This window comes from Poeciliopsis prolifica, unplaced genomic scaffold (assembly GCF_027474105.1).
Source record: "Poeciliopsis prolifica strain line A6 unplaced genomic scaffold, Auburn_PproV2 SCAFFOLD017, whole genome shotgun sequence".
Classification (NCBI taxonomy): domain Eukaryota; kingdom Metazoa; phylum Chordata; class Actinopteri; order Cyprinodontiformes; family Poeciliidae; genus Poeciliopsis; species Poeciliopsis prolifica.
In genome coordinates, this window is record NW_026562392.1 from 9,535,201 (window position 1) to 9,547,436 (window position 12,236).

At 37.0% G+C, this 12,236-nt stretch overlaps 2 protein-coding genes across 5 annotated transcripts in view; both read left to right on the forward strand.

The window, feature by feature from the left end:
• Nucleotides 1–2,195: 2,195 nt before the first annotated feature.
• Nucleotides 2,196–4,070, forward strand: LOC129367591 (tumor necrosis factor receptor superfamily member 6B-like). Its single transcript, XM_055042137.1, has 5 exons — nucleotides 2,196–2,209; nucleotides 2,546–2,927; nucleotides 3,069–3,248; nucleotides 3,361–3,442; nucleotides 3,533–4,070. Exons 1-5 carry the CDS (start codon nucleotides 2,201–2,203, stop codon nucleotides 3,744–3,746), a joined length of 867 nt encoding a protein of 288 aa, XP_054898112.1. The 5' UTR covers nucleotides 2,196–2,200; the 3' UTR covers nucleotides 3,747–4,070.
• A 1,865-nt stretch (nucleotides 4,071–5,935) lies between these two features.
• The window catches only part of LOC129367528 (F-actin-uncapping protein LRRC16A-like), a 49,169-nt gene continuing 42,868 nt past the window's right edge, over nucleotides 5,936–12,236 (forward strand). For all 4 annotated transcript variants that reach the window (XM_055042053.1, XM_055042055.1, XM_055042054.1 and 1 more), the window contains exons 1-2: nucleotides 5,936–6,332; nucleotides 10,710–10,807. In XM_055042053.1, coding sequence (XP_054898028.1) covers nucleotides 6,293–6,332; nucleotides 10,710–10,807 — 138 coding nt within the window. In that variant the 5' untranslated portion in view covers nucleotides 5,936–6,292. The remainder of the gene's footprint in view (nucleotides 6,333–10,709; nucleotides 10,808–12,236) is intronic.

Sequence of the window (12,236 nt, forward strand, 5' to 3'; positions counted from 1 at the left end):
TTTGTCATTTATGATTTTTGGGTTAAAATAAAAACCCTATTTTTCTAAATATATCCTTTGACTCCTCCTGTTTTAACTCGGTCCATCACAATGTTCAACCTCTGTCTGCCAACTGCTTTGAATGTGTCTGGTGACAAATTTATAAAACGTCATGCGAATCACATGCATATATTGGGGATAGACGTTACCATCCTGTAACAGACCTGTTGAGTTTTGGTGCTATATACATAAACCCAATTTCAATCTGAGTTTAAATTTTATGGTTTAACCAGCTAGCTTCTTTGTGGTCAGAGTATAGATGATATGGTTGCTTCATTAATAAAAAGGAAAGCACTGATTCATTTCCTCTTCCAGTTTGTGTCCGCAGGCTGTTCTTTTTATTCTTTTTATTGCTTCAAAGAAGGATATGATCACTTACTGACCCCAGGGGAATCTCCTGCATGCTTCGTTGCTTCCGGTGAAAATGAAATAGACACTGACAGACCATGGTCAATGGGAGATTTTCATTGAAGAAAATGATTCACTGACTTCTTGGAATGTAGAAGGTATTCACATCTTTGTGGGAAATTCGGAACAGCCCAGAAGAGGAACAAAGCTATTCTCTTTATCTTCCACAATCTTCGTTAAGACACAAAGATAATGCACAGCTGTCATTTAATGATATCTATTTTGCATCAATGATACATCATCTAATTAGGTTCTGCTAACATTCAAATGGATTTCTATGTATATCAGTAATTTCTTGTGAAAATGTTAATTAGTCAAGAACAAAGTAGGCAAAAAAATTTATAATTTGGCAAGATGAGTTTACATATGACTCTTCTAAGTGCTATTAGACATACATTTCTAACATTTTTTCAGCTGGATTTACAAACAGGTAAGGAAGATTCTGCTATTACAGAAGGTGGATTTAAGATTGTTTAGTAAAGAGATGGGTAGATTTGATTACATTATTCATATTCCCTATTCTGATCGTAAATATAAAAATACAATTTTGTGAATTAATAATGAATTATTTTTATAATCATAACATTTTGAAAAAAATTCAGCTTGATCTTCAAGCATAGAATATCACAAAATGTCAAGCAAAGCATAAAATTAGTCGATTCAGCCATTCAGTAGCATAGTGCTTGAAAACAGGAACAGATGACACGTGTATCCGTCTGAGTCACAAAGCACTCGCATACTCACAAACCGACTTTTCAAATTCAGCAAATTATTTTACTATTCACACCTCTGAGTCACTGATGTGTTCTTCAAAGTACAGCGGAAATTAACCTCGTTTTCACCAGTGCGCAGATAATTATTATTCAGGTTTTTCAAATGTTACAAAGTGGAGTAAAATTACACGTTGTCATGCAGATGTCAGAGAAGAGACATTTCCTGAAAGCTGGGGAAACAGGAGTTTTTCAAGTTGTGCAAAAAAGTATATTTTCTTTAAACCTTTTGCTACATCTTTAAACAACTTCAGCAACTTACAAACCATCTAGCCATGTGTTAAAAGAAAGTCATAGCCATTGAATTTAAAGAGTGGGGTTCATTTTTACTTCATGTAATTAAAATGTCAATACGAAGTGTACTGACAATGGAAATGCCAGTTCATATCATGCAATGAGATACTTTCACCTTTAGTTTTAAGGAAGTTGACTTGCAGTGAGGCTGGAAAGAGCATGCTGAGGAGAGATGAGGCCGCTGTCTGTGTGTTATCTATTGCATTATTTAAAAGCTCTGTAAACGTCAATTAATCAGATCAAAAAATAATTTCTGCCTTGCTTTATTTGGAAGGTAATGCATTCAGCATGCATCAGTTTGTAGCCAAGTTAATTTAACTTAAGTCTGAGTCTTTAAAACCACCACATTGATTGTCATTATATTTTATTTACTTTCCTCGTTTTTATCAAAATGGGAGAAACATGTTTTATACTAGAACTATAACATGATTCAATGCTACATGTCATCATTTGGTGCCCATTGAAATGAAAGTAAATCAACTTTTTAAAATGATTTTCTGCTACTTAATCAAACGCAGCAGTTGTTGTTGATAAGTGTGTGCGTTCCATCACATGGAACCAGACTGACCTTTCAGCATAAGCTGATCAAAAGATTACAACATAAAAAAAACACCTACGCAATCAGTTCCCTATAAAAGTCACTGAATCTGCTACTGATGTCAAATCCACTTTGAAGAAGTGAAGACATCATGAGCGTGGTGAGTGACTGAATGATAGCTTTAATAATGAATGAAACTTAAATATTTTACTAGAACTGATGCCATATTATTTTATTTTATTTTTTTCGTAACCTGAACAAACATGACAGAGAATTTTAAATGAAAAAGGGCTGGTTAATCATGTGTTTATTTAACTGATTGAGAGATACATCATGTGCTTTTCAAAAAACCCTCAAAATGACATTTTAGAGAATGGCTGTGAGACCTGCAGTACGCCAAGTTTAGAAGAAAATTTAAAATGGCATTGTCAGGGACCAAAATGAACAGGATTAGAAATGAGTGTCATTTCTCATCCTTTAATAATTCTCTCCTCAGCTCTCCCAGTTAGTCATGCTCCTGCTCCCTGGCATTATCTTCTGCACCGAACAGGATCCCACCTACGAACACCGAGACCGTGTAACAGGTGAAATTCTCCTGTGCAATAAATGCGAACCGGGAACTTACCGCACCGCTCACTGCACTGCCACCAGGCAAACACAGTGCAGACAGTGTCAGAGTGACCACTTCACGGAGCTGCCGAACTACCTTAGCAGGTGTCTGTACTGCAACAACTTCTGCTCACAGAACCAGGAGGTGGAGATTGAGTGCTCTCCAGTCAGCAACAGAGTCTGTCGTTGCAAAGCAGGATTTTACATGATGGAGGACTTCTGCATCAGACACACAGAATGCGGCAGTGGATATGGAGTTCAGGCGATAGGTAACACAAGCTTTATTACACATAGTCAGGAGTTAATATGTGAAATGTATCTCTGCAATACACAGAAACCTTTAAGATATTTTATTTCACAATTGCTCCAAATTCAATGCAATGATAAATGTATTTTTGTTTTTGTCGTAGGTACTCCAACAAAGGACACTGTGTGTGAAAAATGTCCCAAAGGGTTTTTTTCCAGCTCATCTTCTGCCTTGGATCAGTGTGTAAAACATAAGGACTGCTTAGGAGAACAAGTCATGATCCTGCAAGGCTCAGCGTTCCACGACACAGTTTGTGGCACCTGTCAAAGTCTTGCAAATGGAGGTACGGAACTTGAGTCTGGAATTTCATATGACTCAAAAATCGAATGAAATTCACAAAGTAGGTTAGTAAGTTTTGGCAAGGTGAGATTTTAATTGAAACATCTCCTCTACAGGTGAGGACCTCAGAGCAGTCCTGTCTGCATCATTTACTGGGAGCAGGATACCAAGAAGAGACTTAAAAAGACTGATTCACAAGTGAGATCACACTTAAACTTTTCTGCAATAACATTTTTCACCCATTATTTCTTTAAAGCTTAAAACTTTTTTTTCTTCTTCCTACAACAGGGTTATTCATAAGAATCAAGAGGATGACTCAGCTCTACCAAAGCAGAGAGGCCCTCTTGTAGATATGATCAGAGCTTGGCTGGCCCAGGCGTCTGCAGAGCAGCTGAAAGAGCTGGTTAAAACCATGAGGGATCCCCAGTTTAGCTCCATAGGAACCAGACTGGAAAGCATCCTTGATGAAATTAAGCAGCAGAATCCTACCTGCAGTCTATAAAATCCGTGTGGGGAGCCTGTGCTGAACTTAAACATCCTTTCTCATAGTGTGTGTTTACTGAATACATATTTTTTACAGAACGCTTTTAAATTTGAATTCATGTGCAGCATTACTGGGAGTACCAGAGGTTATCAGTATTATTAAATGTTTCTATATGCTGGAAAAAAAAAACCCTGTTCATTCTTTGTTTGTGTTTCCTGTATGCTTGGCCAAATTCCCATTTATAAGAGCATAATGATGTATTGTTTTGAATATCCCGGTAAGGTACTGAACTATATTTGTGTCAAAAATAAGCTTTAGAATATTATAAAAGGAATGTAAAACATTTTGTACGTGAAATCAAACTGAATGAATAAGTTGTTCTTGTACAGTAACAAAAATAAAGTTAAAGTTGTTTTAAGTAACTCAGGAATGTCCTGTAACCATATTTGCATACTTTTTTTTCCATAATAATTTTATTATTTTTATTATTTAAAACTTCTTTGAATACAAGATAGGAATCTTCTTCAGCCCAGGAATGATGCAGTACGCTTGAGATCAACTCACCTTAGATTGCAACTTATTTCCATTGTCTTCTACAGGCTTGTTCAGAAAAGACATTTAATATAAACGATTAAAAGAGGTTCAACATGCTGATAGTCCAAAGCTGCTGTAAAATGATGTTTTACGGAAATATCTCCCAGCTTGTCATCATTCTTGAGCATTTTTACATGATAATAATGTTCGGTGTGTGTTCTGGTCCTTTTTCAGCATAAACTGTTTCTCTGCTACTTACTGAAACATAACTTTCAACAAGAGTTCCTCATCAAGTTTATGCACATCTCAAAATGCCAACTTCCCTTCACGCAAGAATAAATTTAACCTTTCCCATGTAAATATCGTGACTCATTTGATAAAAGGAAAACACCCACATATTCAGATGAGTTCCTTGTCTGACTGGAAATACAATCTGATCGCAGAACTTCCACCATCGAAACCCAGTGGCAGAAGTGAAAACATAATGAGTCAGATAGTTATGTTCATTCAGGCTTTAGGAATGAATGAAACTGTATATATTCATATCTCAATTCACAGTCTAACAGTGTTTCTGTTTTGAACCTAAATTAGATTTGTAGAGACATTTTACTATGGAGTTATTTGCATTTTTTTCAACAATGAGCATCAGTCAGGGTAGCAGCTAATGACAGGTTTAATCAAATCACAGGAAACTCACCGTTTCCCTTTAAAGATATCAGTTTTACTTCAGATAACAGTAGCACATATCAATATTGTGTCTGTAGAATGAAAATTCAGTTGAAATTTAATTATTCTAAACACATTTCTTATTTACATTAAAATGTCCGACCTGATTATGCATGCAGGGTGTTTTCTATCTCCATTGGTGATTATAGGGAGCACACTGTTTCTCTGTTGTTGGCAGAAACAACCATACAGTTAAGGGAAACCTAAATTAATCTAAGATATGAAATGTGGGAGGACACTGGAATACGCAGAGAAAAAGCAAACAGACACAGGAAGAATGTGTAAACTCCAAACATAAAGTAACAAAAATAAGACATAAAGGAGTTTAATCCGGTGTAAAAACCCCAAAATGAAGTTTACTTTGTTTTCACCAACTCAGGTCTTAGGTCTTCATATGTAATTGTAATACGTGGACACAAGGTGGCGCTGTTTCACTTCTCTGCGGGTGCCGGAAGTATATGCTTCGAAATGTTGGTATTTTCATTATTCACCAGTCATTGAGAAAGTTGAATGCCAGATTTGGTTTGATCAAGAAAAATCAACAATTCATTTTTCAGCAGGATTTTGGTAGACATGATTTCTGATTTTTTTTCTTCTTTTTTTTTTCTTTTGGTGGAAATGAACTCCTTTTTAATCTACAATGGCTGTGAACCCCGTGTTTTTATACTTGCAGAATATATAATAATTCTGTAAATAATATTTTTAAGGATTTACTGTCTGGAGGGGTCAGTAAGCATACATAACCGCTAGGAGTCACTGTTTCACAGAATCCACCTATGTGGCCCTCTCATTAATAACAGTCTGTCACCACCATCTTCGACGCCCCCTTCTGCCACGCCATGACGCCCCGGCATCGCATCGGCTCCCGGCCGTGGCATCACCGAGCGGGGAGGGGCTCCGCTCAACACGACTGCTTTGCACTGTAATACCGACGGCTTTCCGATAGGGCCGCGGACGAAAAGATGATTCAGAACAGCGGTCCTTTCATGTCCCCGAGGCTCCGGGCTTTGATTTGATTCAAACAATACCTCATTTTTGTTAGTTTTTTTTTCTGCCTTTGTTCTTATTATAAGACCTCGGGGACCGAGGGGGAGTTTCACTAACCGAGAGGAGATGCGTCCACCAAAACGCGGATACATTGTCCGGACAGGAGCGGAGGAGAGGAGCATGTAACCCGGAGAACCGCACCACCGCCACCTGACACTTCTCTAACCCTCTCCTCATTATTCCCCTCCAAATGAAGGGCTTCTCCACGTGTTGACCCAGTTCTCGGCGCTGTTTGGGAATATTTCTCTCCGGGAAAAATGAGCGAAGAATCGTCTGATGTTCCTAAAGAGCTTCTGGGTAAGAACAGACAGTGATTTGTAACCATGTGTCCCTCCTGCAAACAATCACTGATCCCGCTGCTTTATCCCACTCTGATCATTCAGAGTGAGTGACTGTTCATTATGTTCGTTAAAGTTGCGTTATCTTCTTAAATATGCAAACATTTTGTCCTCCACTGACAGCTGTTTCCCTTTTTGCTATTGTGGGGTTTGCAAACCATTATCCCAATAAACGTGCATAATTTGTGCAGAGTTTATCACGTGAAGCTGTTTCTCCATGGAGCTTTGCCACAGAACGCACACGCTCATAATGTGGACTATCTTAGGAGGAAAAGCCAAATAGTTTAGATGTGAGTGGTCTGTCTGTCTGTCTGGGCTGTGCACATTACTCACAGGATCATTTCCCTCATATGGAAAGCCTGGGCCAATCTTCCATATCTGTCCTGGAGTTTCAGCATACATGGCTGCCTCATTATTTCTGCTTTCTTGTGCTTCTTCACTTATTTTTCTTTATTAAAACCTCAGAGTCCTGCAGCTCTTTGGCTGTGATCAAGGTTTCTTTGTTTGGGAGAGTAATTCAGTGTCTGACACCTTGGTGTAATGCTGAGCTGTTTCTCAGAGTTTATTTCTTACAAGCCCAAGAGCTTTTGGCCTCTTGGGCGTTGTAGAATATCATTGAGATTTCTTTCTTTCTATCTGTTCTGCTGATTCTACTCTATTCACTCCCCCAAACTAACAGCAGAGCCAAAGTTATGCAACAACTGCCATGATAAATGTTTTTTTTAAACCCTGCAGAAAGAAGGACCAAAGACAAGAGAAGATTTCAGAATGATCTTTAAATCTGAGCACTGAGAATCTAAGGATGTCTTAATCAAGAGGTTTCCCTCTTGATTAAGGCAGAAACTACAACCGCACATTATGTTAAAATGACAATCGTCATCATAGTTTCAGAGTGCGGTGGCACAATTGTAACGTTAGTAAAATGCAGCAAAAATCTGCAATCAAACAAGAAAAATTGTTGAATAGGCTCTCGTTGCCCCTGATGACTAAACCTTTCATAGACGTTAGAAATTGAAATGCTAAAGTTGCAAAGAAATCAAAACGAGATAAAGGAAAGAAAAGTGAAGAAAATCAGCTTATTTGCAATAATATCCCAATTGCACAGAGTCAAGGGAAAAACAAAGAAAAGGAACTTTAAATTTCTGACAAAGGGAAGCTAAACTTCCACTGGTTGTTTTTACTACAAAAGGTGCCATTCATCCAGTGTCTGCCATGTGATTGGCAATGGAACAGGTGTATGTAATAAAAAGGGAGGTAAGTGCAATTGGTGGTTGTGATATTTTTTTTTCTATAGAAATAGTTTCAGTACTTTTGAGGTACTTTTTATACAAGTACATCAAACATTTGAAGTAATCAACTTTGTTGCACCTAATGTTTGCAACTTTGACTTTTATTATTGGAATTTCTTGAAACTCTTGTTGATTTATTGACCCCATTCTTTACTTGTTCTGTATAAAATCTAGCAAGCCATGACTCCTGAGTCATGAGGTGTTGTCTGGAGAACTAGACCCAGTCATTGTTTACAGCCATGCTGCCTGTGATTTAACATCACGCATTATCCTTCATGCATCCCAAAGAAGAAAATCCTTCACGATCCGTTGACTGAACTAAATTGATGATTTCAGCTAAGTTACACCAGAACTTTCCATATCCTCTTACACATCTTTCATAACTAGTCCTTAGGCCAACTAACTTTTATCTTAAAGTTTTAAGAAAAAACACATTTTCGTGTCTCTGGGACTCAATTTTTAGTAGAGAAGAAGTCATCACGGCTGATTAGATCGGAACAAATTTTATGCAATTTGCAGCGTCACACTGTATCTAACAGAGATAATTGGGATATTTTTGTGTCATCTCTGCAGTGAAGAATCAGTTTGATCTCACTGTGTGGTTTTTTTTTTTTGCATGGCCTGCTTCAAAGGGTATTTGTGCTCTTATTATGGAGACACGTTTCTGTTAGATGGATGTGAAGAAGAGTGATGATCAAGCAAAGTTTATATATGTCAGAACACAGATTTCTTGTTTTTCAATTCAACCTGTCTCTATATAAATATATAGTCACTTCTCTCCTTGTGAAAACCTTTCATTATTGTTTTTTTGGCTCAATTTCACAACTCACAGCCATGTCTGAAGACAAGCATATAGATTTTAGAAACCACTTACACAGAAGCTGTCTGTGTAAGTGCTTCAATCTCAAAAAATAGACCACCATGTTATGAGTCAACCAGGTGATGACAAACAAATCCATAGCACAATTTAAAGCACTTCTACCCTCACTTTCTTCATTTTACATCAGTGTTCTTGATGCAGGAACACCCATCACACTGTTTTCAAAACTTTCTTGATTATACCAAAGACTAATGGAAAAATATTCTGTGAAATGACTATAAAATTTGACTAGTTGTGGGTAATGTGTTACCAGTGACATCAAGCAGAAAACTAATGCAGAGTTTCAGAAAGAAAGTCATACTGACATTCGAACATGGTGTTGGCTGTGTGATGGCCTGAAACTATTTGTTGTTTCAGGACCTGAGCTACTTGTTGTAACTGAGAGCACAATGAATTTTCTTTTTACCAGAAAATAATGAAGCTCACTTAAGTTTTGCAGCAGGATGACAGTCCTCTGGATGACTCAAAGAACATCTATTCATGTCTGAACAGTTTATCCAGGCTCTACATGTGACTTTGGTGTCATATTTCATTAAGATTTTGTTTTGAAGTTAATTAATTGACAGAACAACCACATTTGACAAACCACTAGATGTCTTCTGCATGTAATCCCAAGATGGCCAGACTCGTGAACTCAGCTCACCTCCATATTTTACTTTGTGCTTGTTCAGATGCAATTCCCCTGAGGATTAGGATGCACATTTGGTGATGTTTATTTTTGAAAGCTTCAGGCTGGCAGATTAACTATTCTCGCCTTCTACCTAATTATTAGTGTTGCTTTGATCTGATGATGGTAGGTGGAGGCCTGGAGGCGGGGATGTGTGCATGCCAATACAGATGTGCGCTCCCAGAAACACTCCTCGTGTCAGACGCGTGCACAGACTGTTGGAAGTCAGCTGTGATGCGTGTGTGAAGTGAATGCATAGTGTGAAGAGTTGGTTGACCCAGTTATACGTTTTAAACCGGCTGTATGGTTGATGATGGACCTACTGGGTGTGTACCATGAATTTGAACAGAAAACCATGTCTCATGTGTCTTTTTGTTTGCATCTAATTTCTTTTATATATACATAAAAAAAAAAAATAGGTGTGAGTCACATAGGGGGCTCCAGGTATACGAGGGCTAATAAATCCACTAAACTAAACTGTCATGATGTTTAAATTCCTTTTCAAGAAACTTCAAAGTGACCAAATTTACTATGACAATGTTGTTTATGCCAAGACATTTCTCATTCTTTATCTACACCACTCTTTTGCTAAAGTTAACCTTAACCTTGAAAGTAGAGTGTTCTTCTTCACTAATGGTTACATGCATAGTCAGTGAACCACAAGTACAGGCCATTTACTATTTCTGGTCTGTTTTCTGGTGACCATACACAATTTTCCACATGTGTATGGAAAGCAAAACGTCCCTCCCTGCACACTTGTCTTGGAAATTAAAATTATTCATTGTCTTTCTGATTGCCAACGCATATATTTTCTCATCTAGGAAGTCCTTGATTTAAGTCTTGTAATTCTATTATTTTTAGGATTCTGGAGACTGTATTTAGACTCTATAAGTCGACTTTCAGGATGAACTTTCTTGAACAGGTAAACCTGGAAATGGTGTTTTGAATTTCTTTGACTTTTCATATCATTGCTTATTGTATTTTTTTTTCTTTTTCTTTCTTACTTCTTTCAATCCCTCCCAACCTTTTGGTCTCCATGTTCCAGATTTTTCAGCTTCTGATTCGTCTGGAATGAATAGTACAAGTCATTTTGTTTTACACCTGACTAGAATCGGCTTGCCATTTAAACGCAGCTTCAAACAGTCGCAGTGCTAGTTAAGCATTCATCTTATATGAGAATGCTTGTAAATTAAAGGTACAACATATCAGAATTCTGTTGGTAGGAATTTAAGTATATTTCTCAAATATATTAGTTATTTTAAAAAAAAAAAGCAGGTGACTTTTTATGTCTCATTCACTGAAAACTCCACAAAAATGTTCCCACACAGGTCTGGGAACTTAAATGAGAACTACTAAAAATACTCAATTAAAATTGGATTTGATAAATTCTTCATTGAACATCTAGTTTTTCTAATTAGCAAATATGGGGAATCCTCGACTTGACAGATTTTCCTCATAAGTTTCACTCTCTTTTCATTTTCTTTCTTGTCCCATATGTAGAGAGCGTGAGGGACGCGGTGGGGAGGAAGGTGAAGTTGTCACTGAGGAAAAGAGTCAAATTGGAAATCAAAGGAGACAAGACGGAGAACAGAGTTTTGGTGAGTCAAATTTTACTGCTGTTAAAGTTCATTATCGCTTGTAAAACCTTTCAATGTTATAAAATGTCATAGTGCTTTTCGTAAAATGCATAGTTTTGTTTTGACAACACAAACTTTCTCTTTTCTAGCACTACCAAGATTCTTACCTCCCAAATTAGCAACAAACATTTCAAAGTACCTTTTATAATATATGAGACAAGTTGAAAGATAAAAATAAAAAATAACAATTTTTGAGCTTTTACTCAGCTAAGTTTTCCTGTTATCTTCCAAAAACATTCCTGTGTCTTGCAGACTGAAATTACCACAGACTGAAATGTTGTAGAAAATGTGTTGATTTGTAAAAGGTACATAATGTCTGGGTTTCCAACAGTGAGGTTGTTTAAGAAAAGCCTCAAAATGGTTCTTGTTGAAAAGAATAGGGACGAACAGGGGTGATGGATTTGGACTGGTAAAAAAGCACTGTGGATTGGTTGAGATTGGATGTGTCGGTTTCTGTCTGTATTTATAGGTATGTCTTTACGTATATGTATTATTTATGTATGCGTGCATGTGTTTGTGTGTGTGTAGTCATATGTATTATTTACATCTGGTTTAGGAACTCTGATTTAGAAGGAGAACAGAAAATGGGAAGATTATTCATGTCATGAACTACAGGATCAAATAAGTGATGATTTTGTGTCTAATTGTGAATGTATGTTTGGCAATAGGGTGTTGCATTTACACCAAGGAACTATGTAAAAAATTTATTTTTGTTTTTTTCTTGGAATGTCTGACATAAATTCAGCAATTCAAAATTCAAACAGGTCGCCCCCATCAAGCTTAACTTGAGTCCGATCGAGTCCTCTCTGCATTTCTATTTTCAACAAAACTGCAAAATTGGATGGCATTTGCTTTCCAAGAATTGAAGGTAATGATTATACAGCTCAGTAATATGGACATAAAGATACCTTTTTATACTTATTGGCTTTATTTAAATGCCATAGAGAGTTGTGGTGTTTGGGACAGTCTTGTCTAAACCTTTTAATTCACTTACTTGGTCAGTATTTTCTTCAAGTAATAAGAGCTCTGTGGTTAAACATCAGCCCTCAATGTGTTCAAAGCAGATGAAAATGACTGCTTCGTTTACTACCTTTTGGTAATTATATATAAACTGCTGAATAATTGAGTCTTGGTTGGTGATTAAAAATGCATATTGGCTCCATCTGAGAGGCCAAAGGATAATAAGATGATGACGCTTAGGAGTCAGCAGCTCCTTCAGTAAATTTGTGTTTCGACAGCGTCTATAAACTTGACAAACTTGTTGCTGTTGAGATTTACTGTAATGTGCTTGTGTCTGTCAACATGATAGAAGCCTTTTAGGTTTGCAAGTCTCAGTGGTGAAGGGAAATTTTAGTTTTATTGCACTATATGGAATAAACTGTTTGGAAAA

Excerpts from the sequence above, each read along its gene's own strand:
- LOC129367591 (XM_055042137.1), top strand. Across the intron at positions 2,928-3,068 it reads ATATGGAGTTCAGGCGATAG|GTACTCCAACAAAGGACACT; the intron begins GTAACACAAGCT and ends TTTTTGTCGTAG. Across the intron at positions 3,249-3,360 it reads TCAAAGTCTTGCAAATGGAG|GTGAGGACCTCAGAGCAGTC; the intron begins GTACGGAACTTG and ends TCTCCTCTACAG.